This window comes from Poecilia mexicana, unplaced genomic scaffold, assembly GCF_051168715.1.
Source record: "Poecilia mexicana isolate PSO_F unplaced genomic scaffold, ASM5116871v1 scaffold_16, whole genome shotgun sequence".
NCBI classification, from domain to species: Eukaryota; Metazoa; Chordata; class Actinopteri; order Cyprinodontiformes; family Poeciliidae; genus Poecilia; species Poecilia mexicana.
The window spans coordinates 3,821,705-3,847,486 of record NW_028263385.1 but is presented as its reverse complement, the minus strand read 5'-3'; the positions used below and the strand labels follow the sequence as shown (position 1 = coordinate 3,847,486).

The following is a 25,782-nucleotide window of genomic DNA, read 5'->3' as shown; positions in this document are numbered from 1 at the left end:
AATCAAGCTCCTCTGCCTTTTCCCAGTGCTCCAAGTGCTAACTAGAAACAACCAATCAGATCCAAGAGGAGGGTTTTAGCGCTGTTAATCACTCCTGTGCTGTTTCTCCATGTTCAGTTCTGGTTCTGGGGATGCAGAGCAGAACCAGAAGACCTGGGAGGTCCGGAAGGATTATATAACAACAAAAGGTCTTTAAGTAGAAGTCATTGTATTTTCTCCCAGTGCATACTGAGGTATACTAAGGTTTGTGACTGGAGCTAAAGTGCCCTCAGGTAAAGTGAGTGTGCAAAATTACCTTATGCATTTTTGAGCCATAACATCTGGAAATGTAACTGTATGTTTGCTAAATATTTCTATCAGCTTTTTAAAAAGTTTTCTAGCATGTCATTTCAATCATTGTGTCAAAATGTCATAAATTGTCTGGTTTAAGAAGAATTATCTTTATTTATGTTCCACAGCATATGTTAACAAATTTTGTATCATTAAATACATATCACAATTACAATAAACCCTACTTGTACTCGAGGAAACATAGATTGATAAAAACAATAAGTAAAAAAATTTTGCAATTAAAGAAATTTTCAAAATTTGTTTCAAGATGAAATTAAAGTAAAGCTGTTTATTATTAGAAATATCTTGTTTACAAAATTACACTGGTTTTATATTCATCCCTTAAAAGTTAGCATCATGTTATCTCAGTTATGTTGTTACTTCAGACAGAAGTGACTCATTTTACAGTAATGCTCTGATCTGATTCAATTTTATTTTTATCACCACATAAAGATTTGTTTAAGCTTCTAATTTATTTTACGCAGTGTTTACTTTTATGTGACTATATAACTCATGACAGTAAAACTGTTCTGCATTTGATCAAAAGTTCTAATGTTCAGACATAAAATACATGATTCAAAAACATTGTAGCAATACTGAAAGAACGTCCACACTGTATACCATACCATGTTTACTTATATAGCTCTTTAAAAAAAAACACTAGGTTGACCAAAGTACTGCACAAGGAAAAAACAAAATATCAATAAAAAATAAAAAACAGTCTTAAATCCCAATCACACAAATATTGGATAAAAATCAGGCTAAGTAGAAAAGGTAATGTCAAAGAGTAGAAGATGCCAGGAGTAGAAGAAGTTTGTTTTCAAATGACATTTAAAGGCGTCAGTTTGACTTATGTGCAGAAGAAACTCATAAGGATCCAGAATCCTTTTTAAATGTTTGATAGGAATAATAAATTCAGATTTAATTTGACTACTCTGACCTTGACAATCTTTACTAAATCTAACACAAAGTAAGAGATGAATTAACGGGGTCAGCTTCTATTCTGAAAGCAGGATACACAGGTTCAGTGAATTTGGTGTTGAAGCTGTGAAGGAAGGTCATTTCATCAGGGTAAACCCCAAAGAAAGACACAGTGCCACCAGGCTGGTCCACATACACCCCGACTTTGTTTGAAGGGTCTACATAGATTTTAGTTGTTTTGTTGTGCAGAACAGAGAATCCTTCCTTAGAGCACAACAAAGCCCATGACTGATCATTGACTCCAAGACCACAGCCATTACTTTCCCCTCTCCTTCTTGTTGTTTTGTACGTCACTCCAATGGCAGCTTTTCCTCTCCACTCTGCCTCCCAGTAACAGCGACCAGTGAGACCATGTCTGCCCAGCAGCTCCTCCTCAGCATCAAACCATGAGAGCTTCTCTCCTTGTCCCACCGTCATTATTCTGTTAAACTCAGATAGTGTGAGGTTTCTGTGTGTAGTGGAGTCCAGGATGAGTTCAATGGTATCTGATGGAGAGACAGCAGCATTTCATTACGTGAACAATTATCTGGATTGTGTGCATTGATGTTAACTTCTGTTCTAAAACAGATTTTACAAAACATTGGTAATGTTGTTTTTATTCTTTTATTTCTTTAAGATGTATTAAAAATGGGTTCTATGGATAACTGCCTTATGTCCATTGTTACATGTTATGTGTAAAGCCAGTGAGAAGCACACATGAAGTCTCCCTCACTGAATTAGAGATTTTCCTCAAACACATTTATCTTTACTAAAGATCTTTGGACTGGTTCTTTTCCCAGCTACCTCCCTCAGTCTGACGACACGCTCTTCAGTGTAGGGCGTGTAGCAAGTTCATAAGTAAGATTACATAAGCCATTCAGTGTGGCTTATGAAAATTACACTACATCTTATGAGATACAATAAAAACTAAAAATATGTCTGTTCCTTGATGCTGGAGCCCATCTTTGCGTTACTTTCAAAATAAGAACGTATCAGGATTAAAGCTGTCCTCTTTAACATCAAACACAGCCACTGTTTCTTACAAAAAGGAAAATAGCAAAAATATTCATGCTGAGCTCAACAAAATTCCTGATGCATAACTATCCAAAACTTCACCCCTGTGGTAAATGGCTTGTAATTGTACAGCACTTTAAGTCCAGATGATCCCAAAGTGTTTACGTTCAGCCATTCATCCAAACTTAACATAATGATGGTGATAAGCTGCTGGATTGTAACCATGGTGCACACACTGACAGTGGTGAGATTTCCATGCACTGGTGCTGCTGGGCCCGCTGACCACAACAAGCATTCAAGGCGGGTGAAGTGTCTTGCCCAAGGATGCAATGACAGAGGCAGAGGGAATCAAACTGGCCACCCACCAACTGAGGGACAAATTCAGTCCCACTATAGTTCAATCAAACCTCTCTCTCCATTTGTTGGGAAACAATTACAAGCAGTGACAACCTGCTGTCACAAGATCTACTGACCGGAACAACGTAAAAAGAAGACAGAATCTATTTTCAGCTGGTGGAGACTTGATAAACTCATATGACTCTGTATTTTTGTTCTTATGTTGTAAGAGTTTAATAAATATGCTACTTTTTCTCATCCAGACAATTAAGTATTTTTTTCCATGACCCTACATAAGCTAACATATAAGCTGACTTTTACTGGAATATCAGATTTGACATTAATATTATTTTTTTATGCCATTTATTTCTTAAAAATGACCATACTTACACTTCCTCAGACCAGGTACTAAAAACTGTAATCCACTCGGCTCCACCCTGGAACAACATATCAGCAAAGTTAGCAGTGATCGAGGAGTTGTGATTACACTAGTTAGTTTAGTATGGCACTGATAAGAAATATGAATTTATTCTCACATTCTGACATTTATTCTATTTTAAATATTTAGTTTGATTGAAAAGATCATAGATCATAGACTTAAAAACAAGTAGACTTTGTCTGATGCACATCCTTATCAGTACCTAAGAGTCGTTAAGGCCCAGTCTGGGCTTTCCAGTCCAGCAGAGAGGAGCGCCACTCCATGTTCTTCTGGGTAATTGTAACTCAGGTCCAACTCTTTGAGGTGAGAGGGGTTAGAAGCCAGAGCTGATGCCAGAGCTGCACAACCTTCCTTTGTGATTAAGCAACCTGACAACCTATAAAACACAAATATATACAATTAACGGTATTACTTCTTGTCTCACATTGAGGCTTTGTGATTCCATCATCATTGTCTTCTAAATGCATTCTTCCATTCCTCATTTATATATTTTACATAAACAATGTGTGTAGAGTACAGTCTGACCCTCAGAGGGTTGCTGGTTCCCTTTCCTCAATGTGTTGGAAAGCCCTTGGGTAAGACACTAGCGGTGCAAATGTTGAGCAAATTTTTAAAACGTCTCAAAAAAAAAAGAAAACAAAAACAGCAAACATCATCAGATGTCGATGCTAAACATGCTGTAAAAATATGTTACAACATATTGCAATAGCATGCATCGCACATCTCAGAAAAATGGAGAGAGTCCTCCCCTCTGTCCTGGTGGTTTGAACTTGTAAATCTTGTGGATAAAGTTAAAAATGTCTGAGCGCCTGTTGCAAGTTGTCAGGTGCATGTCTAGTAATCTCTCAAAATTATGGATTACTTTTAAGAAAAACTAATCAAAGATGGACAATGTTATGTTAATACGAACTCTGGTTCCACCACTTCCATCCATAGAAAAGTTTGTTACGTCAGACTTTATTCAGCAAATGTAAATCACATACTCTATAGTGAATTAACTATTTAACTAGGAAGCCAAAAACTATCTCAGGTATTATTAAAAGCATTTGTTGTGAAATTGGATGTTATTTCAAATGTTGTCATTTCCATTTACCATTTCTAAAGCAATACTATAAAATGTGCATGAAAAAACTTTGATGAAAAACATCTACTGAATCCAAAGTTGTCTGATGAAAAGCTGCACTGTTGAGTGAATGTGGTAACATTGTGGAGGTGGATAGAGATGGACAGGGACCTAAATGACACTGTTAAAACATTTAAAGGTATTTATTTAACTAACAGATAAGAACTTACCTTAAAGTTTCAAGTTTACATTCTGGGTTGGAAAGTCCTTCACACAGGAGCTTCAGTCCTGAATCTTTCATGTCGTTGTTACTCAGGTCCAAATCTTTCAATATACAGCCTTTAACAGTGATAATACATCCCATAAGCCGATAGCTTGCCTCATCCAGGAAACAAGAACTGAGTCTAAATACAAACATGAAGTTAATAATTAGACAAACTGTTAATCTAATTTATTTCAGTACAAGCAAGGTGTGCTTTTTGACTTACACAGCTTTAGTTGAGATTAATAATACTGGTGCAATACACTCTTGAGCCTGCTTTGAAATATATTTTCTCACATCAAAGTTGTTCTCATAATCGTCTGAAGACAGCAGAATGTGGATCAGTTCTGCCCACTGAGCGTCTGAGAAATTTTCTGTCTCCAGTTTTCCTGATTTCAACATTTGTTCAATCTCTGACATTGAAGAAAGTTCCTTCAGTTCATTTAGACAGTGAAATAAATTGGATTTATCAAAGGGACACGGAGTCTCTTCAATCTTCTTCTTGATGTACTCAACTATGTTTTTAAAAGAACTGCTTGATGGTTTTCTTTCTGTCACAAACCCTTGGAGGAGCCTCTGGTTGGTTTCCAAAGAAAGACCAAAGAGGAATCTCAGAACCAGATCCAGTTTGCCACCTGTAGCATATATAGCTTTCTCTACAGCTTCCTTGTAGAAGTGCTCAAATTGTTCATCAGTTATCTTTGACCCAGGTGAGACTGATTCCTCTTCTGCCAGCAGATTGACACCAGTGTTGATGAATGTCAGATGGACATGAAGAGCAGCCAAAAACTCCTGAATGCTCAAGTGGACAAAGCAGAACATGTTCTGATGGAAAAACTCTCTCTCCTCCTGAAATATTTCTGTGAACACCCCAGAATACACTGAGGCTGCTCTGACGTCAATGCCGCATTCAGTCAGGTCAGATTCATAGAAAACCAGGTTTCCTTTCATTAACTGATCAAAGGCCAGTTTTCCCAAGGATTTAATCATTTTCCTGGTCTCTGGAGTCCAGAGGGGATCTTTTTCAACATTTTTGTCATACTTGACATTCTTCACCTTGGACATAACCACCAGGAAGAGGATATACATCTCTGTCAGGGAGTTGGGTAGGTCTGCTTCTTCTCTGGCTTTAATGGCATCCTCCAGAACAGTAGCAATGATCCAGCAGAAGACAGGGATGTGACACATAATGTAGAGACTTCTTGATGATTTGATGTGAGACAGGACCATTTTGCTTTCCTCTTCCTCTGTGAATCTCTTTCTGAAGTACTCCTCCTTCTGAGGGTCATTGAATCCTCTGACTTCAGTCATCAGGCCAACAAACTCAGGAGGGATCAGATGGGCCGCTGCAGGTCGAGTTGTGATCCAGACTCGAGCTGAAGGAAGTAACCTCCCCTTGATAAGGTTTGCCAGCAGTACCTCTAATGATGCAGACTGTGTAACATCAGTCAGAACCTCTTTGGTTTTCAGGTCCAGAGCAAATCGACACTCATCCAGACCATCAAAGATGAACAAAACTCTGAAGTGATCAAAACGGCAGATTCCTGCTTCTTTGATTTCAGGGAAGAAGAGATGAATGAGTTCAACCAAACTGAACGTTTTCTCCTTCACCAAGTTCAGTCCTCTGAAGGAAAATGGAAATGTGAACTGGATGTCCTGGTTATTTTTTCCTTCAGCCCAGTCCAGAGCAAACTTCTGTGTCAAGACTGTTTTCCCAATGCCAGCCACTCCCTCTGTCATCACTGTTCTGACTGGTTTATCTCTTCCAGTAATGGGTTTGAAGAGCTCTTCACATTTGATTGTTAGTGGATCCATTGTTTTTCTGAGAGTTTTTTCAATCTGTTTCACTTCATGATCACTGATGGCCTCTTCACGTCCTTCAGTTATGTAAAGGTCAGTGTAGATCTTATTAAGAAGGGTTGGATGACCTTCTTTGGCAATTCCTTCAAGCACATATGCCAGCCTCATCTTCAGGTTGGATTTGAGTTGACCTTGGCATTTACACACCATGCTCTCTAAAAAAGCAAAAAATTAGAAAACAAAGTATTACAGTTCATGGGAACATACATTTTACCTCATTTATAGTGCAAGAGAAAGTGCCATTGGCATTCATACTGGGCTCTTATTCATAAAGAATAATGAGACTTAATGAGAATAACTGCTAGTAAAGACATTTCAGAAAATGTCTCAGAATTTCTGAAATTCTAAGAAGTTTCTCAGAATTTCACTTCAATAAGATAAACATTATTCACAAAACCTTTTAGGCCTTAAAAGACTTTCTAATGGAACAAAATGTTACTGACAAAACTGTCAGTAACACTGACAATAGTGCACTAATTTAAGCATCCCAAAGAGTTCAATCTGAAGTTAATTTAATGCACATGCAGACCTCAAACTCATAACAAAAAATCTGTTGGTCTAAATACTCACTGTTTTGGTAAAAAGACATTTTACTATATAAAATGAAACTATGATGCAAACTGCCAGTTGATTTAATTGAAGAGTTTCTTGAAGATGTTCTCTAATTCCATGTATGTTATACATAATATAGAAAGATTATTGGAGGAAAATATTATCTATGAACTCTATCTCTGAATTTATTTCAATCCCTTATTTTTTGAGTTTCGGACAACACAACTTGATCTAAACACCCAGAGAGAAAAATGGTATGAACAATTTCCTTCTATGTTGTAAGCTTTAGTATTTTGCTATATTTAAGTTCTTACTGTTATGTAGAGCAAAGGCCAACTCTTCTTGCTTCATTCTCCTTAAAAACTCCAAGGTCATGTTCAGAAAAGCTTCTTTGGTAATCCTCATCTGCTCTTCCTCGTCACAGTTAACAACTTCTTCTTCCTCATCTTGGCTATGAAGGTGATCTGAGTATAAGAGCTTATAAAAACTCTTTAGCTCGTTGTCAACAAAGGCAACAATGTTTCCCTCAAGAGTCTGTAACAAAAAGTTTGCAATTTGAATTTTTAGATGGGCAAAAGGAAAAACACATTTTGGTTCTGACAAATTTTATGAAAATAAACATCTTTTCATGTTAAAGCAATCTGAATTGTCACATTAACTGTAATTTCTGGTCACAAACCACAAAATAAATATGTAGTGCAAAGCACTCAGAAAAAGACAATCTGTTTTTCCTTCTCAAAATATTTCATATCATCAAACACATTTTAAGACCTGAGCAAAAGCAAAATGTCAGATTAGCCACAGACCATGAGAATCAAGAAATCACTGAAACAGGACCTGTCTGAGGATCTGCCTGCATTTGTTAATGCATATTAATACATATTTGATGTTTAAATGATTAAAATAGACAGTTGTAAGCATGTTTAAATACAGTATTCGTAGATTTCATGGAGTCTAAAAATTTCAGTTGCTTATGACTGGTTAAAGTCTTTAGCCCAGTGGTTCACTGTACAGCAGCACAATGATAAAAATCACAGCAGTTTATTCAGCACTCAACAACTCAAGCACAAAAAAATGAAGGTTTGGAATGGTCTAGTCAAAGTCTGGACATAAATCTGACTGAGAGGACCTGGTAGTTCAACACACAGACTCTTCATGCTTGAAAACTTTCCAGTTTGGTTAAAATAAAAAAAACCTTATCCTCTAAAGTGACATAAAGTGACAGTAACAAAAACACTTATCAGCAGTTGCCTGTTACCAAATAAAATTATAATTTCTATTTGCTGTTCACATTTACTCAGGTTATCTTTGTTCCATGTAAAAATTGCTAAATGATTTGAGATATTTTACTGTGATAGATAAAGGAAACTGAAAGGAGGTATTCTTAATAATCACCTAATTTCTTTTAACTTACAACCTCATCTGTTACTTTTTCTCTTATAACATTACTGACCTTAAATGTTGCTTCCATGTTTGCCTTCTGGGACGTTCTGTGAAGAGGTTTTAATCTATTTCTAAAAAGAGATTAAAACAAACCATAGTCATTTCCAGATAAGCATCAATTTGTCTAATTAAAATCACACATCAAAACACAAATAAAGCAGATTTTGGTCATTGAATTATTTAGGATTCAATTAACTTTCTATAGTCAAAAACATTCAAAAGTGAAGCTGGAAACATGCTTCAAACATCTCACAGAGATTTGTTGGTGGGTATATTAGACACACCTATTAAGACATAGCAATGCACACCCATCCATTTAAACTGAAATATGACATGTAACTCATGTCATCCAAGTATCTTAGCTCTCTGCTGCACTTTTCAAGCCTAAACTCCTCTTGGATTTGTGTTTGTAGTTTAGGTGTCATTGGAGCTTTTGAGATGCTTATCATAGCAATGTAAAAATGTAAAAATACTTCTGCAAGCAAGTCTTTTTTCAAACCTTTTCTAAAAAAAGATATAGAGCATTTAGACACCATGTTCTCTAAAAAAGCAAAAAATTAGAAAACAAGAAAACAAAGTATTACAGTTTGTGGGAATATACATATACATAGTTGGTTGTGCCACAACCAACATTAATTGGTTGTGGTAGAGGAAAATTGTTACACTATTAGAAATGAATTTTATTGTCTGAAAACAAAAGATGCAGATGAATGTTTTTAGTTTTACACCTGAACAATTTAAGAAATAATGACAGTTATGGTAAAAGTTCAAACATATGTTAAATCTTATGTAGTATCTAAAATTAAATTATTGTGATAAACAGATTATTTTTGAAAGCATTTGAGGTTAATGTGTGGTACCACATATTGTAACTCAGCAGTTTTACCTTTCATCTTTGAACTGTTGGTCATCATCTTCAGGGAGTTTGAACACTTGTGACTTATTTTTATCCTTAGATGGATTCATGGTCGAGTGATCTTTACAAAAGAAACAAAATATGTAGGATTAAACCAGGACTGCAATAATGTCAGAAAAGTCTGCATAATCTTGATGTTATATGTTTTGTATATCTTTTCATTGAAAAAGAAGATTTTAAACTACTCAAAATGTCTGCACATATCTTTGAGTATTTTACCACCTTTTCTTGGCAAAATTAAAACTTGTTCCTGCAGAGCAGCTGCTATAAAATGATGATTAACTGTAATTATTAGTTAATCCTGCAGCTCAAAATTCTCATTGTTGGAGGACATTACTTATCTATTTTTCATTATTTTAAATTTATATTTTTTTCAGAAGTTGCAAATATTTGGCAAGCAACGTCTTCTCTCAGTATATCTACGCTTCCTGTTCACCACAATGACCACAAATATTTTATGTATCAGTTTGCCTCCTGCTTTTCAAAAGTGCAAAATAATAACAGCATCCAGTGGTAAATAATTATATATGCATGAACTCCCACAACAAGCTAAATTTTTGCACCTGTGATGGAAAACATCAGCTATAAGCTACATGTAAAACCCAAAGTATTGCCAAATTTGTGGTGATTCTAATTTGGGTTTAATTCAATAAACTGGACAAAGTAATTAAAATTGATGTGTGTCTCAATGTCACACTGATGTGACACTGACACACACACCAATGTCCTATTGATGTGTGTGTGGAAAAAAACATTGTACAAACAAAGGAAAAGTTTTCTCCTACTGGACGATAGAGCATCAGCAAAGTCTCCAAGCTTCATCATCCTCAGAAATTTCCTCAGGAAGTTCATGACCTCCTCTTCTTCTCCAGTAAGGATCTTTTCTCTTTCCTCACAATGAAACACGTCTCCGATCACATCATGTGTCCAAAGGGGTCTTGGGTAATTGGGAGTTAACATCTGATGCAGCTTCTTCAGCTCGATCCTTACAAGAGTGACAGTTTCCCTCTCAAGTTTCTGTAAGCAAACATGTTATTTTTAGATTTTTGAATCACTTATACAATATGTTTAGGTACTACTTTATTATTTATTTATGATGCAAGGTTTGGAATAAAACTTGATCAACACACAACGTATAACACAGTCCATGTATCAACACCAGTTAGTTGATACAAACTGTTGAATCAACAACTAATTTTTTACATGTAAAATTATGGTAGTTTTCATATTGTGTCTTCACAGAGAGCTTTTCTCTGTTAATTTATGGCAAACTGTTTTTGACTAATCTCTTGATTCTGGGGTTAATGCCTTACTGTGTGTTACACAGTAAAATACATAAAATAAAGTTTCTAGCTTTGTTTTCATATAAAACTATGCCAAAGCACACATATGAAAGAGTATTTTTGCTCCAGGTAGGATGATTTTCTCTGGATCCTGGGTTGTTTTAGTTTTCTCCTGAGTTTACATTTTGATCACTTGTTATTTTTGTTCATTCTTATTAGTTATTTGTTTTTGGTTTTGCTCAGTGTTTACATAGTGGTTTATTTATGTATGTATAGAGTTAACAATGTAACTTCATTCTCTGTGTTCAATATTTTTTTTTATTTCTGTAGATTTATGTTTTGCCAGCTCCCCAGTTATTGATTTTCTTGTGCTTTTCTCCTTCAGCATGACAGCATTTACTCTCTCTCCCTCAGCATGCCTGTCTGGTCTCCTGTCTCAGCAGCATTCTGTCCTCTTTATTGTGAAAAAAAACCCATAAAAAAATCCACACAAACTGTCATTGAGGCTCATTCACAGAATTTAACCAATAAATAAATGTTTATGTTCAAGTGTTACATAATTTTTAGTGTACATATAATGATAAAAAGATTAGGACACAAATAACTATTACAAACCAAATAGACATAGTTTATGCTTCACAGGCCGTTTAATTTTGAAACCGTTACCTCAAAGAGGTCTCCATGAAAACTGCTGGTCTCCTCTAGTATTTTAACATCAGATCTGTGAAGAGTCATTATTCATAAGTGTGTAATTTGCTTTAACATGAAACAAAAATATGTAAATAAATATATTGTATGTATGTCTACATTTATAAAATATCATGCCAAAGCACCTGAAATGGCCAAAAAATTGCTAGAACATAATGCAGAGTTTACTCACCCTGAAAATGAAGAACTTTTAAAGTTAGTAGGGTAATTCATTGAGTTCTCGCTCCTTAGGGACACAACGCTTGGTGTAGAAGAGTTTCCTGTTTTATTTCCGAAACTGTTAAAAAAATGCAACACTGGCAAAATGAATGACTAGGACAAAGATGTTTGATTACAAAATTTGTAAAACAAACTGAATTAGCAGAAATGTAGTGTTTGGAACCAAGTTGATAATCCAAGAATTGATTATTATCCATTGCAAATCAGATTTCAGAGGACTTGTTCAATTTCCTTTGGTTGGTTCCAAAAAAATTCAAAATCACTAAAAGTCAAGCAATAAAAATATAAAGAAAAACAGAAACATAAAAAGAAACAAGAATATTAAGGATCACTCAGAATCACAATGAAGAAAAACACAGCTAAATATGCTATAGTGTGTTTCTGCAATGACCTTAAGCCATTTGATTTATCTGATAAAATTCAAAGCAAATTTCACTCACCCTGAAATTGAAGAACTTTTAAAGTTAGTAGGGTAATTCATTGAGTTCTCACTCTTTAGAGACACAACGCTCGGTGTGGAAGAGTTTCCTGTTTTATGTCCGAAACTGTTAAAAAAAGCAGTATTGGCAAAATAAATGACTAGGACAAGGTTGTTTGATTAGATTTATAAAACAAACTGAATTAGCAGAAATTTAGTGTTTGGAACCAAGCTGATAATCCAAGAATTGATTATTCATAGCAAATCAGATTTTAGAAGACTTGTTCAATTTCCTTTGGTTGGTTCCAAAATAATCTAAAATCACTACAACAGGAATGTAAAGAAAAACAGAAACATACAAAGGATCACTCAGAGTTTTGATGAAGAAAAACACAACTAAATATGCTCTAGTGTGTTTCTGCAATGACCTTAGACCATTTGATATATCTAATAAAATTAAAAGATTAAAAGCAAATTTCACTCACCCTGAAATTGAAGAACTTTTAAAGTTAGTAGGGTAATTCATTGAGTTCTCACTCTTTAGGGACACAACGCTCGGTGTAGCAGAGTTTCCTGTTTTATGTCCGAAACTGTTAAAAAAAATGCAGTAGCCTATTGGCAAAATGAATGACTAGGACAAAGATGTTTGATTACAAAATTTATAAAACAAACTGAATTAGCAGAAATTTAGTGTTTGGAACCAAGCTGATAATCCAAGAATTGATTATTCATAGCAAATCAGATTTCAGAAGACTTGTTCAATTTCCTTTGGTTGGTTCCAAAATAATCTAAAATCACTACAACAAAAATGTAAAAAAAACAGAAACATGAAAAGAAACACGAATACAAAGGATCGTCTAAGAATTGTGATGAAGAAAAACACAACTAAATATGCTCTAGTGTGTTTCTGCAATGACCTTAGTCCATTTGATATATCTGATAAAATTCAAAGATTAAAAGCAGATTTCACTCACCCTGAAAATGAAGAACGTTTAAAATTAACAGGGTAATTCATTGAACCATTACTCTTCAGAGATACAACACTTGGTGTAGGAGAGCTTCCAGTTCTCTGCATCAAACTGTGGTAAAATAAAGGACTTCAATTAAAGATATTTTCTTAAAAGAGAATAAAATCAACTGTATTTGTTACAAAGGCTCGGTGAAAATTGTTTGTGACCAGATTGGGCCAGGTGTTGGCTGGTTCGGCCTGGGTGGGGAAGGTGCGCCACCCAGTGGTGAGTTCTCTATAGCACCTTCAGCAGCTGTACAAAAACCGTGTCTCTGAGAGTGGAGGCGTGCAGTTGGTGCCGACAGTTTCGGTTGGAGTAGATGTGCGTTCCTGACTTGTTGTAAGTGTTTTTTTTTGTTATTAAATATGTTAGGGTAGTTTATTTAGTAGTTCTGCCTGTTCTGTAGGATGACGTTGTTCGTCGGGCCGTTGTTAGCATGCTACACAGGGTTAGCTTCTCACCTGCGAGTATATATTGCATAGTATTTCAAGTATTTAGGCTTATTACTGTTTCATGTGTTCTGGTTAGTATCCGTACATGTTGATGTGCCTGTTTATTGTGACTTTTAAGTTATTTCACGTGTGTAAATCTCTTTAGCCGTCAGTTGTAGCATTTTATGAACATGTGGTCAGTTTGTGGCCAGCAGGTGTCACTGCTGCTACTTGTATTGGATACATGTGTAAGGTGTATTAATGTGGGCTCGTTTCTGTTAATCTAGACCACATCTCCAACTCCAAGCCACCTTCTGCTGCACATCTGCTGTAACGACGCAATAAAGAGAGATTCAAACAAAGCCCATCTCCAGTTTGTTCTGATCCGACACACAGTGGCGAGTGTATATATCCCACCAGCTTCAACTCCAGAGTAGATCCTCAGCTACAATTTTTGGTCCTTCGAGCCGGATCAGGACACTTACCACTGTTTCAGCATGCGGTCCAGCCAAGAAGCAACAGTTAGACCGAAGCGGCAAACCCGCCCACCTTCATATTTACAAGATTATGAAACCAGTTATATGGGGCGACATCTTCAGCCTTCATTTGATTATGGAGGTGTACAAGCTGATACTGGATGCTATGATAGCTCGTATTCACCAGAAGAGGGAGCTGCCAAGATGACACCCCTCACTCCCCCATCTGATACACCACGATGGCCCAATAGTCAATGGGAAATCACGGTAGATGAGTGGGTTGGTTCCCCAGAACAGAGAGTTACTGAACCACAGCGGTGGAAGAGCTTATCAGAAGAGGACTTCAGAGATTACTCTGTGTCTTCACACCCCAGACAGTTAATGCAGACCTCCTCACTCTACCGCTCAGAGCTGGAGCTGCTAAGAAGACAGAGAGCTGAATTGGAGCAGTCTAAAGAAGCGATGCGTGCTGAGATGGCTGAACTCCGAGAATTAAAGGAAGAAATGAAGAGAAGGATGGGACCTCCCAAGCAGAGCACAGCCACTGTCCAGCAGAGGTTTGGAGTCCCACCACCAGCATATGCAGCACCACCACCTCCAACACAGCTGGTGAACGATGAGGAGGAGGAGGACTGGCCTGATCCTCCACCATGGCCTGAAACAAGAGAAGAAGCTGAGCCTTCTCCACCATCCCAGCCAGTTTTGACTATGTTGGAGAAGCTGATGAGTGATTTACAGCTCATAAAGAATCAGAGTCAGAGTATGATGTATCAAAGTAAACCTCCCTTTGCATCACATCATACAGCGTATGTTAGTAACAGTAAGGTGGAGGTGCAACAAGAGAAGATGAGGCACAGCGATACCAGATATCAACCGCCATCTCACTCTTCTCATGTCGGAGGAGTAGGAAGACCACAGTTCCGTGGATCCACCACTACACAAGAGGAGATGCTGACAGATGTTCATGGGTCACCAAGGGCAGAATGCTTGGAATCAATGGGTTTGCATCCTTCGTCGACCTTACCAGTTCTAACTGAACAAACCTATCGAGGTCCTAGGCCAAGCATTCCCTACTTTGCCAGACGAGACCCCAGCGACTTTGCTCGGCTAAGGATTGCCTTAACTAATTTGTTACCTCCTGATGGGACAGAGCTGTTCAAGTACCAAATCCTGGTGGATCACCTTAAACTTGAGGAAGCCAAGCTCATTGCAGATTCTTATTTGAACTCCGCCACACCATACTCGGACACTATGGAGGCTCTGAATGAGAAGTTTGGCCAGCCACATCAGATGGCATTGAATAGGATTGCCAGTGTAATGGATGCTCCAGATGTCCGCCGAGGTGACTCTACAGCATTTGAGAAGTTTGCTCTCCAAGTCCAGTCCCTGGTCGGGTTGCTCAGAACGTTGGGCCCAGATGGTGATGCTGAGCTAAAATGTGGATCACATGTAGCCCGCCTGCTGAGTAAATTGCCTGCAGATCAGCGTGCAGACTTCCGACGAGCTATGTTCCGCCATCCCAACACCGTCTACACTTTGGTAGATTTTGCTGAATGGCTCCAGTACGAAACGTGGTGTCATAATTCTGATAGTCATGATTCTGGATCAGGAACTAAAGACAAAGCAATTCATCAGAAGAAGAGGGTCACCACTATACTGCACGGATCCAAGGACGGTTCAGTTCCCAATTATGCAGGGAAGAAGGGCACCAAAGCAGAACGTTATTGCCCCTACTGTGGAAGTATGCACCATTATCTCAGCCAGTGTTCTGACGTTCAGAAGTTGTCAAGGGACCAACTGTCCCAGTGGATAAAGGACCACGACAGATGTTGGCGTTGTGCAAGATCTCATCATGCAGCTCAGTGCGATCTCCGGAAGCCTTGTAATCTATGTCAAGGGAAACATCTTCAGGTGCTCCATGATGTAAACACTAGAGCCAACAAAGAAACAACTAAGGAGGAAAGTTGTCTCATCAGTACCACCACTGACATGCTTTACCTTGACAGGCCACTGGAGGTCAGCAGAGTCTTGCTAAAAGTAGTCCAAGTCACTTTGCATCACAAGAACCACAGCCTCAAGACCTATGCTCTGCTCGATGATGGTTCTGAACGCACAATGCTCCTGCCCTCTGCTGCCCACAAGCTTGGCCTCCAGGGCAATCCAGAGACTTTGAATCTGAGAACTATAAGGCAGGATATCCAGACATTGAGAGGTGCGTCAGTTTCCTTCCATATATCCCCTTCCTTCAGCAGTCGCAGCCGTTTCGCTGTGAATGGAGCCTTTACTGCTGATCGTCTGGTCCTAGCAGAACAGTCCTACCCAATTGACAGACTCCGGAAGCAGTTCAAGCACCTGTCTGATCTGCCTCTGCATTCCTTTAAGAATGCACAGCCTCTGATCCTCATCGGTACGGACAACCCTCACCTCATCACCCCCATCGAACCAGTCCGGTTGGGTCCACCGGGTGCACCTGCTGCGGTCAGAACCAGACTCGGATGGGCTCTTCAAGGACCCATGAGAATAGCAAACAGTGGTCTCCAACACCCACAGTGCTTGTTCACATCAGTTTCTCACTCTAACACGGAGCTGCTGAGGAATGTGGAGAAACTCTGGCAGTCTGATGTTCTTCCCTACCGGAGCGAGAAGACAGTAACTCGTTCCAAACTGGACCAGGAGGCTGTGGACCTGTTGGAGAAGAAGACGGAGCGCGTGTGTGTGGATGGGGTTCTCCGTTACGCTACACCACTGCTACGAAAGAAAACCATGCCTGCCCTCAAGGCCTCTCCTGATTCGGTGATGTCAAACCTGCGGAACAATGAGAGGAGATTAAGTAAGAACCCAACAATGGCTAATATATATCAGGAGGAGATTCAGAAACTGGTCCAGGCCGGTACTGTGGCAAAACTTGATCCCCAAGAAACCACAGCTGATGGAGAGTCATGGTTCATCCCTCATCATATGGTGAGCCATAATAACAAGAACCGGCTTGTGTTCAACTGTTCCCACCAGTACCAAGGTCTCAACCTCAATGACTTCCTACTACCTGGACCTACCCTCGGGGCATCACTTTTAGGAGTGCTGCTACGGTTCCGGGAACATGCCATCGCCATAAGCAGTGACATAAAGGGGATGTTTCACCAAGTTCGCCTCCTATCAGAAGATAGACCCCTCCTGAGGTTCTTGTGGCGGGACCAGGTCAAAGACCGACCACCAGACATCTACGAATGGCAGGTGCTTCCCTTTGGCACCACTTGTAGCCCCTGCTGTGCTACATATGCCCTCCAGCGTCACATCACCGACCACAGTAAAGATGGAGAGGATGTGCGGTTTTCTGTGGAGCGGTGTTTTTACGTCGACAACTGGTTGCAAAGTTTGCCATCTGCAGAGGAAGCAAGAGCCTTAGTGGATAAATTAAGAGCATTGCTCCTTTCAGCAGGGTTCGACCTTCGTCAATGGGCAAGTAATGCGACGGAGGTGATCAGTCACCTACCGAGTGAAGCCCGTTCCCCCACTACAGAGCTCTGGCTGACACAGGACAAGTCCGATCCCTTTGAAAACACACTTGGACTCAGTTGGAACATTCACAAAGATGTCATAGGCTACAAACACAGACCCCTCAACTATGGACCTTTGACCATGAGGAACATCTACAAAGTTCTTGCTTCCCAGTATGATCCCCTGGGTTACATCCTGCCCTACACGACCCGTGCCAAGGTGCTGGTTCGTCAACTATGGGAGAAGCATCGGGACTGGGATGACCCACTGCTTCCCTTAGATCTACAGCAACTGTGGGAGCAATGGGAAGATGAACTCAAGCTACTGCCACAAGTCACCTTACCCAGACACTATACTCCTGCAGTCGACGATGCTTCAGTCACTAACAGGCAAATACACATCTTCTGTGATCCGTTGGAGCAAGTTTATGGGTCAGTTGCATACCTCAGGACTGAGGATAGCCAGGGTCAAATCCACCTATCCTTCCTCCTAGCCCGCTCACGAGTAGCCCCCAGGCGACAACTGTCTATACCTCGGTTGGAGCTTTCTGCAGCCTTAACAGGAGCTCAGCTAGCTAAGCTGTTAAGTGCAGAGCTCACCCTGAGGCTCGACACTACCACCTTGTGGACAGATTCCACCACTGTGTTAAGATGGATACTATCGGACTCATGTCGCTACAAAGTATTTGTGGGCACCCGCGTGGCTGAGATTCAAGACCTAACAGATTTACAGTCTTGGCGTTATGTGGATTCAGCCAGCAATCCAGCTGACGACATCACCCGGGGTAAGACCTTACAGGAGTTGTCTGAGCTGACCAGATGGAACCAAGGACCATCTTTCCTACTTCAGGCCTCAGACTACTGGCCTACTAATCCAGCAATCCCACTCGAAGAGGAATCCTCAGAACTACGGAAATCCGTATTTTGTGGTGTAACTTCGACCACCACATTCTCAAGCCCAGAATCTGAGACCTACAAAGACTGGCAGGAACTGCTTGAATCCACTGCACAGAACCTACAAGCTGCAGTCGGGAAGGATGTGAGTTTGAGTGCTGAAGACTATCGCAAAGCAGAGAGGCACATTATGGCTAAGATACAACATGATAGCTTTCCTGATGAGATCAGACTTCTTAAACTGGGGAAGCCGGTTGCCACCAACAGTAGGTTACGTGCCTTAGCACCCCAGTTGGATGAAGCAGGAGAAATCAGGGTGGGTGGTCGACTGAGACAGGCGAAGGATCTTGAATTAGGAGCAGTACATCCCATAGTTCTAGATCCAAACCATCCATTCACCAGACTTCTGATACAGGACTACGATCGACGTCTGTGCCATCCTGGTCCTGAGCGACTGTTTGCTGACATTCGTCGAAACTTTTGGATACTGCGAGGCAGAGAAGCAGTTCGACGTCATCAGTCCAAGTGCCCAAATTGCAGACGTTGGAAGTCCAAGCCTACTATCCCTCAAATGGCTGACTTACCAGCTGCTCGTCTCCGCCTCTATAAACCTGTTTTCTACTCTACAGGGACAGACTGTTTCGGACCATTCCATGTCAAAATCGGACGGCGTAACGAGAAAAGATGGGGCATCATATTTAAGTGTTTAACAACCAGGGCTGTCCACCTTGACATCCTCACCCATCTTGATGTTGACTCCTTCCTCATGGCCTTACGGAGATTCATAGCCCGTCGGGGTACACCTTCGGAAATTCTCTCAGATCAGGGGACCAATTTCCGTGGGGCGGAACGAGAGCTACAACAGGCCATAGCAAAGATGTCTCCGGACCTGCAGCAGTCCCTTGCCAAACAAAGGATTGTTTTCAAGTTCAACCCTCCTGGTGCCCCTCATTTTGGTGGAGTGTGGGAAAGAGAAATACGTTCTGTTAAAACTGCTTTGTATGCCACCGTCGGGGCCCAACCATTGCCAGAAGAGGTGCTTAGGACAGTCCTTGTTGAAGTGGAGGGAATCTTGAACTCAAAACCCTTAGGTTATGTATCCTCCAGTGTTGCAGACCCTGACCCTGTAACACCAAATCATCTGTTGATGGGGCGGCCGGATGGGTCGCTGCCCCAGGTTGCGTACCCTGCAACTGAACTTCCCAGCAAACGCCGCTGGCGGCATTCACAAGCTTTGGCAGACCATTTTTGGTCCAGATTTATTAGGGAATACCTTCCCAATCTACAAGTCAGGCAGAAATGGCAGACTTCTCAAGCTGACCTAGTTCAGGATACGGTGGTCATGCTCATGGATCCTCAACTTCCCAGAGCACTCTGGCCAGTCGGACGAGTGACCAAGTTGCATCCAAGTGCTGACGGCCGCATCAGGTCTGCAGATGTTCGAGTGAAGGACCGAATCTACACCCGACCAGTGGCGAGGATGATTGTTCTTCCTGCAGTTCCTGAGGATTCCAACAACCACGGTTCATCATCAGAGACTTAAATTGTAGCCTTTGTTTAGAAACAAATGTATTTTATACATTTGGGGGCGGCTGTTACAAAGGCTCGGTGAAAATTGTTTGTGACCAGATTGGGCCAGGTGTTGGCTGGTTCGGCCTGGGTGGGGAAGGTGCGCCACCCAGTGGTGAGTTCTCTATAGCACCTTCAGCAGCTGTACAAAAACCGTGTCTCTGAGAGTGGAGGCGTGCAGTTGGTGCCGACAGTTTCGGTTGGAGTAGATGTGCGTTCCTGACTTGTTGTAAGTGTTTTTTTTTGTTATTAAATATGTTAGGGTAGTTTATTTAGTAGTTCTGCCTGTTCTGTAGGATGACGTTGTTCGTCGGGCCGTTGTTAGCATGCTACACAGGGTTAGCTTCTCACCTGCGAGTATATATTGCATAGTATTTCAAGTATTTAGGCTTATTACTGTTTCATGTGTTCTGGTTAGTATCCGTACATGTTGATGTGCCTGTTTATTGTGACTTTTAAGTTATTTCACGTGTGTAAATCTCTTTAGCCGTCAGTTGTAGCATTTTATGAACATGTGGTCAGTTTGTGGCCAGCAGGTGTCACTGCTGCTACTTGTATTGGATACATGTGTAAGGTGTATTAATGTGGGCTCGTTTCTGTTAATCTAGACCACATCTCCAACTCCAAGCCACCTTCTGCTGCACATCTGCTGTAACGACGCAATAAAGAGAGATTCAAACAAAGCCCATCTCCAGTTTGTTCTGATCCGACACACAGTGGCGAGTGTATATATCCCACCAGCTTCAACTCCAGAGTAGATCCTCAGCTACAGTATTTATAGATTTCTTACCGTTTGAAACCAATTGGATAATCCAAGGATTTGTTCTGTTTCATGGGGGGCTTCATCTGCTCTGCCCTAAAATAATTCAAGATGAAATTCAAGCAATGAGTAAAAAAGATATTATGAAATCATAAAAAGACCTATTATGAAATCTGAGGGTTAAGTAAATCAGAAAGCAGAAAAAGAAATAAGGATATAAAAGATCACTCAGAATAATGAATTCTGAGGTTGGTAATAAACTATGATAAATGGGATAACTAGAAGTCCTTTTTATTGCTTGCTCATCATGGCAATAATGTTGATTGTAATACTAATTATGTCGTGAGGTGGGGGTGTCGGTGGTGAGGAGAGACGCTGAGACCCAGGTTATGGTGATGATGATGATTTAATGATGATAAAGCACACAAACAGTCCGAGGCAGGCAGCACGGCAGGAACAAGCACGCAGCTAGATACCGGTAGCAACTGTCAAAAACAGACTAGACGAAACAAACACAAACCAGGACTTTACAGTTCTACTGGCGAGTGAGACGGAAGCATACACAAACCAGGACTTAACAGTTCTACTGGCGAGAACACTAGACGTGAGAACAAACGACAAGGACCCGACGAAGAACACAGACAACAGGTGGGTTTAAATACACACGGGGTAATTAAGGGAATGAGACACACCTGGGGAGCAATCAACGGGGAGGACAGGACAGAGACTCACAGGAAACAGGGCTGAACACAGAAAAACTCAAAAATAAACACACAGAAACACGGAACCTAACAGTACCCCCCCCTCAAGGGCGGATACCAGACGCCCACAAAAACAGTTCAACAAAAAACAACCCAACTGGGTGGGCGGAGGGGCGATGGCCGGAGGGCAAGTGTCCAGAAAACAAGAAAAACAACCCAACAGGTGGGCGGAGGGGCGGATCCGGCGGGCGTCGCCGGCGCAGGAAGCGGAGTCCCGGAGGCGGGCGTCGCCGGCGCAGGAAGCGGAGTCCCTGAGGCGGGTCCGGCGGGCGTCGCCGGCGCAGAAGGCGGAGTCCCGGAGGCGGGTCCGGCGGGCGTCGCCGGCGCAGGAAGCGGAGTCCCTGAGGCGGGTCCGGCGGGCGTCGCCGGCGCAGAAGGCGGAGTCCCGGAGGCGGGTCCGGCGGGCGTCGCCGGCGCAGGAACCAGAGACGTGGAGCCGGGTCCGGTGGTCTCTTCCGCCGGCGCAGGAACCAGAGACGTGGAGCCGGGTCCGGCGGTCGTTCCCGCCACCGCAGCAGGAGGCCCTCGGGCCCGTGGGGCCGGCTGGAGGCCCTAGAAGGCCGGCAGAGGGGCCAGCCGGCAGGAGGCTCGGACGGAGCTGGCTCGAGGAGCTCGGGAAGCTCGAGGTGCTGCGCACCGGCAGCGGGCTGCGCACATGCAGGCTCAAGAAACTCGGGCGGAGCAGGCTCTGGAAACTCGGGCGGAGCAGGCTCTGGAAACTCGGGCGGAGCAGGCTCTGGAAACTCGGGCGGAGCAGGCTCTGGAAACTCGGGCGGAGCAGGCTCTGGAAACTCGGGCGGAGCAGGCTCTGGAAACTCGGGGAGCTCGGGCGGCTGCGCTCCGGCAGCAGACTCGGGGAGCTCGGGCGGCTGCGCTCCGGCAGCAGACTCGGGGAGCTCGGGCGGCTGCGCTCCGGCAGCAGACTCGGGGAGCTCGGGCGGCTGCGCTCCGGCAGCAGACTCGGGGAGCTCGGGCGGCTGCGCTCCGGCAGCAGACTCGGGGAGCTCGGGCGGCTGCGCTCCGGCAGCAGACTCGGGAGACTTTGGAGCGGCCCACGCCACTAATCGTGCCGCCTGCCGCCCGGGCGCCAGCCTGGCTGCTTGGAACCCCACTGCCAGGGGAACTGTGGCGACAGGAGACGGGCTGATGGCGGCGGCTGGAGAGGAGGCAGGAACTGGTTGAGGTGGCGGAGCTCTGACAGGTGAGGTGAATATTTTCTTGATGAGGAATTCTTCATGCATTTCTTGAATTAAATCCAGCATGAACGGATCAGCGTGAAACATGCTAGACAGGTAACTGAAGTCCTCCTCGAACTGGATGTTATAGATGTCCTTTGATTTAAGGAAGGGGTAAACGGGTGGAGCTGTGGCGGTGGTTGCTGGGTCCATGTTGGCGTTCCTCACCGGTCTTGGTCGGGTCCTTCTGTCGTGAGGTGGGGGTGTCGGTGGTGAGGAGAGACGCTGAGACCCAGGTTATGGTGATGATGATGGTTTAATGATGATAAAGCACACAAACAGTCCGAGGCAGGCAGCACGGCAGGAACAAGCACGCAGCTAGATACCGGTAGCAACTGTCAAAAACAGACTAGACGAAACAAACACAAACCAGGACTTTACAGTTCTACTGGCGAGTGAGACGGAAGCATACACAAACCAGGACTTAACAGTTCTACTGGCGAGAACACTAGACGTGAGAACAAACGACAAGGACCCGACGAAGAACACAGACAACAGGTGGGTTTAAATACACACGGGGTAATTAAGGGAATGAGACACACCTGGGGAGCAATCAACGGGGAGGACAGGACAGAGACTCACAGGAAACAGGGCTGAACACAGAAAAACTCAAAAATAAACACACAGAAACACGGAACCTAACAAATTAAGAAGCAAACACAAAAAAGACCAAAGAGCCATAAAGCCAAGATAAACCCAAAAATACAAACAAAACTTTCACAAAATGTGAAAAGTGGGACAAGATATTTAAAGTTTAGTGAAACAAGGAAAATGTAAAATTGTGTTTATAAAAATGGAAAGGCTATATAACAAATTAAAAATAATGATTAATTTACATTGAAGCTCCATCTTCCTTTTGGAAAGTCAGAGGATTATCCACGGATTTCTTATTTTTCAGGGAAAGACTCTGTGAATCAGATGTGGAGTTTTTCTCCTCGTTCCTGAAACAAATCAAGCATTTTCAGATTTCAAGTTGAAGACAAGATTAAGTCCAATGAAATTTGTTGCAAATTAGCAGGCTGACTATATTCAAACATTGTTTCACATAATGTTTAGCACATTAGAGTCTTAAATCCTCTTACCTCTGAGGTCCGACCTCTGTGCCGTTTTCATAGGACAGACCATCATTTATGGGCACAGACGCCTCTTTGGTTTCCTCAGACTGGATCATTATAAAGTTTCCTTTAGATGACAAAACACTGTATTAGTTCTTCCTTAATGTTATATCAACGTCTCACAGACCTCGGCCTAACGCAACTATGTCTGAGGTTTACAACTCAGAAGGTGAATTAATATAAATCTGGAGAAAATTGGATAATTCTGCTAAATACATTAAACCAATAAGGCTCCTCATCCTTCTGTCTTGGTATTTTATCCCCCAGCCACCTTTTAAATTTATTTTTATATGCACTGATTGTCACCTTGGGTATTTGGGTTTTGTTTTGTCATTTGTATAACAGGTCTTACCACATTAGCTCATAAGGTGCTGTGACATATGTTTATAACTTTCTGTTGAGTTTCCTGATTTATTCTACTGTTCTGTTTCTTTTTATTACTTGTTGGGCTTTTTCCTTTTGGTTCCCCAGTCTGGTCAGTAATCACACTCCCCAGTATCTGAGCTCCTAAATTTTTGACATTTGTTCCTGGATTCTTCTGTTATCCTGTCATTTTGTCTGGACCTGATTTCATGCATTTCCCCCTGTGTGTTGCCCTTGATATTCCACATGAAAAAACAAGTTTTGCACTTGGGTTTCATTATCAACAAAAATGTGACACTGACATTAATTAAATAAACCCTGGGCCAGATACAAATCACTTAGAAAAAGTGTGCTTCTCATGTCAGGTTATTTATTTTCTCTTTCTCTTTGCATTTATTATTTCAGATGAAAATTGCATGTGAGCTTCCTCAACACATCAAACAGGTCTTCATTTCTTATATTTCTACCTCATGACAGAACAAAAAAAGTTCTCAAACAGTTATAACTCAATACATTTTCTGTTTGACCACATAGGATAGAAAATTAAAGACAAATAACGCATTTAAATATATCTGACTGTATTTTTACTGGTTTCTGTTAAACTGACAATGTTTCCATATAAGAGCTATTTTCTGAAAATGAATAATTAGTTGTCATTTATGTAATGAGACAGATATATAAATTATAAAAACTGAATAAACCCAATGTTACTTTACCGTATATGTGTCCATGAGAGACCTGCATCCACACTGAGATCTAAATGAAAAATACTTTGCTTCCTTGTTCTCTTCCCTGTACAAGTCAGCAAACAGGTTCTTCAGGTTGGACTTCAATCTGATGTGTGAGGGTTACCTGAGATTTCAGTCTCTCCTGCAATGAACAGAAGTGGGAAACAGCAGAGAATAGAAAAACTCAAATAAAAGATTGTTAGAAGCCTAAAACTAAAATTTACAATAATTATAAATTAATAAGGATTTATCAAATATCAGTGATTCTTGAGAATGGGGACAAAACAGGTCCTATGGATAAAACACAAAATTTGAATAAACAAATTTTTTTTCAAATATCTGACTAAACTAACCTAGGTTATGGACCACAACAATGTATATTTTCCTGGTGTTTGCTGAATATTTTTTTATTTTAAACATTGTAGTCGGTGGATGATGCCTGTAAAATCCCTTGTCCAGGAGCAGAACTCAATAATAGTTTAAAACAATTAAAGAAATACAAAAATTATACATTATGACAATTAAGTATAAGTAGTCATATAAGTAATTATACAAGTATCAATAAATTGAATTAAAAATATTTTTTAAATATTTTCCAACTCCATTGAAATCTGTCCCTAGTTTTTGTCAACACCATCAGAAATGAAAAGAATGTAAAAAAAATAAAATAATTCATTCATTTAATTCATTTTAATGTATTTTACATAAATTGCATTACTTCACATGTATCAAGTTTTTAATTGACAGAGAAAATGTATTTACAAAAGACATAATTTTATTTCAACAGTATGTACTCAGGGTTTACAACTTAAGAAGACATCCATGTAGGGTCCTTGGTGGGTGCCAGTCTGCAGTGAACTGGTGGATGACAGAGGCAGTGGTAAACTGTAGTGAGCAGTTTGAAGCAGAAGTCCCACCATGTGATCCACAGGGTTTTCCCACCTGAGCACAAACTTCATCCACTTTGTTTCCACAGGCACCACAGCAGAATCAAGTGTAACCTGTTAAAAGGCATATGAAGTTATTCCTATGCTATCAATTTTCTACTGCCAAGTCTGCAGGAAAACAAAGTAAAAGAAATGTGTCCTTCTAATCATAACCTTTGATAAATATTCATTGGAGAAATGTGAAGTTAATGAGCTA

The 25,782-nt window shown here is 41.1% G+C and overlaps 1 protein-coding gene across 2 annotated transcripts; it reads right to left on the bottom strand.

Moving 5' to 3' along the window:
* Positions 1 to 416: 416 nt before the first annotated feature.
* LOC106926011 (NACHT, LRR and PYD domains-containing protein 3-like) lies at positions 417 to 24,697 on the bottom strand. 2 transcript variants are annotated; one of them, XM_088014144.1, is made up of 18 exons: positions 24,628 to 24,697; positions 23,516 to 23,615; positions 23,270 to 23,374; positions 20,468 to 20,533; positions 12,778 to 12,882; positions 12,289 to 12,393; positions 11,826 to 11,930; positions 11,339 to 11,443; positions 11,125 to 11,179; positions 9,961 to 10,192; positions 9,146 to 9,236; positions 8,270 to 8,330; positions 7,131 to 7,350; positions 4,631 to 6,419; positions 4,373 to 4,546; positions 3,282 to 3,455; positions 3,031 to 3,077; positions 417 to 1,796 (listed from the first exon to the last, which is right to left on the bottom strand). In XM_088014144.1, the coding sequence occupies exons 1-18, from the start codon at positions 24,653 to 24,655 to the stop codon at positions 1,291 to 1,293; spliced, it is 4,068 nt and encodes a 1,355-aa protein (XP_087870270.1). In that variant the 5' UTR covers positions 24,656 to 24,697; the 3' UTR covers positions 417 to 1,290. The 2 variants fall into 2 exon arrangements, with proteins under 2 accessions (XP_087870270.1, XP_087870271.1); XM_088014145.1 differs by lacking the exon at positions 12,289 to 12,393.
* Between the last annotated feature and the right edge of the window lie 1,085 nt (positions 24,698 to 25,782).

What these genes read in the sequence shown, in the direction of transcription:
- LOC106926011 (XM_088014144.1), bottom strand. Translation starts at nt 24,655, where the DNA reads ATGCAGGTCTCTCATGGACACATATACG. An exon ending in AAAAGTTCTTCATTTTCAGG is followed by an intron (nt 11,180 to 11,338) that starts GTGAGTAAACTC and finishes GACTCTTCACAG; the next exon opens with ATCTGATGTTAAAATACTAG. An exon ending in TTAATCTCAACTAAAGCTGT is followed by an intron (nt 4,547 to 4,630) that starts GTAAGTCAAAAA and finishes GTTTGTATTTAG; the next exon opens with ACTCAGTTCTTGTTTCCTGG.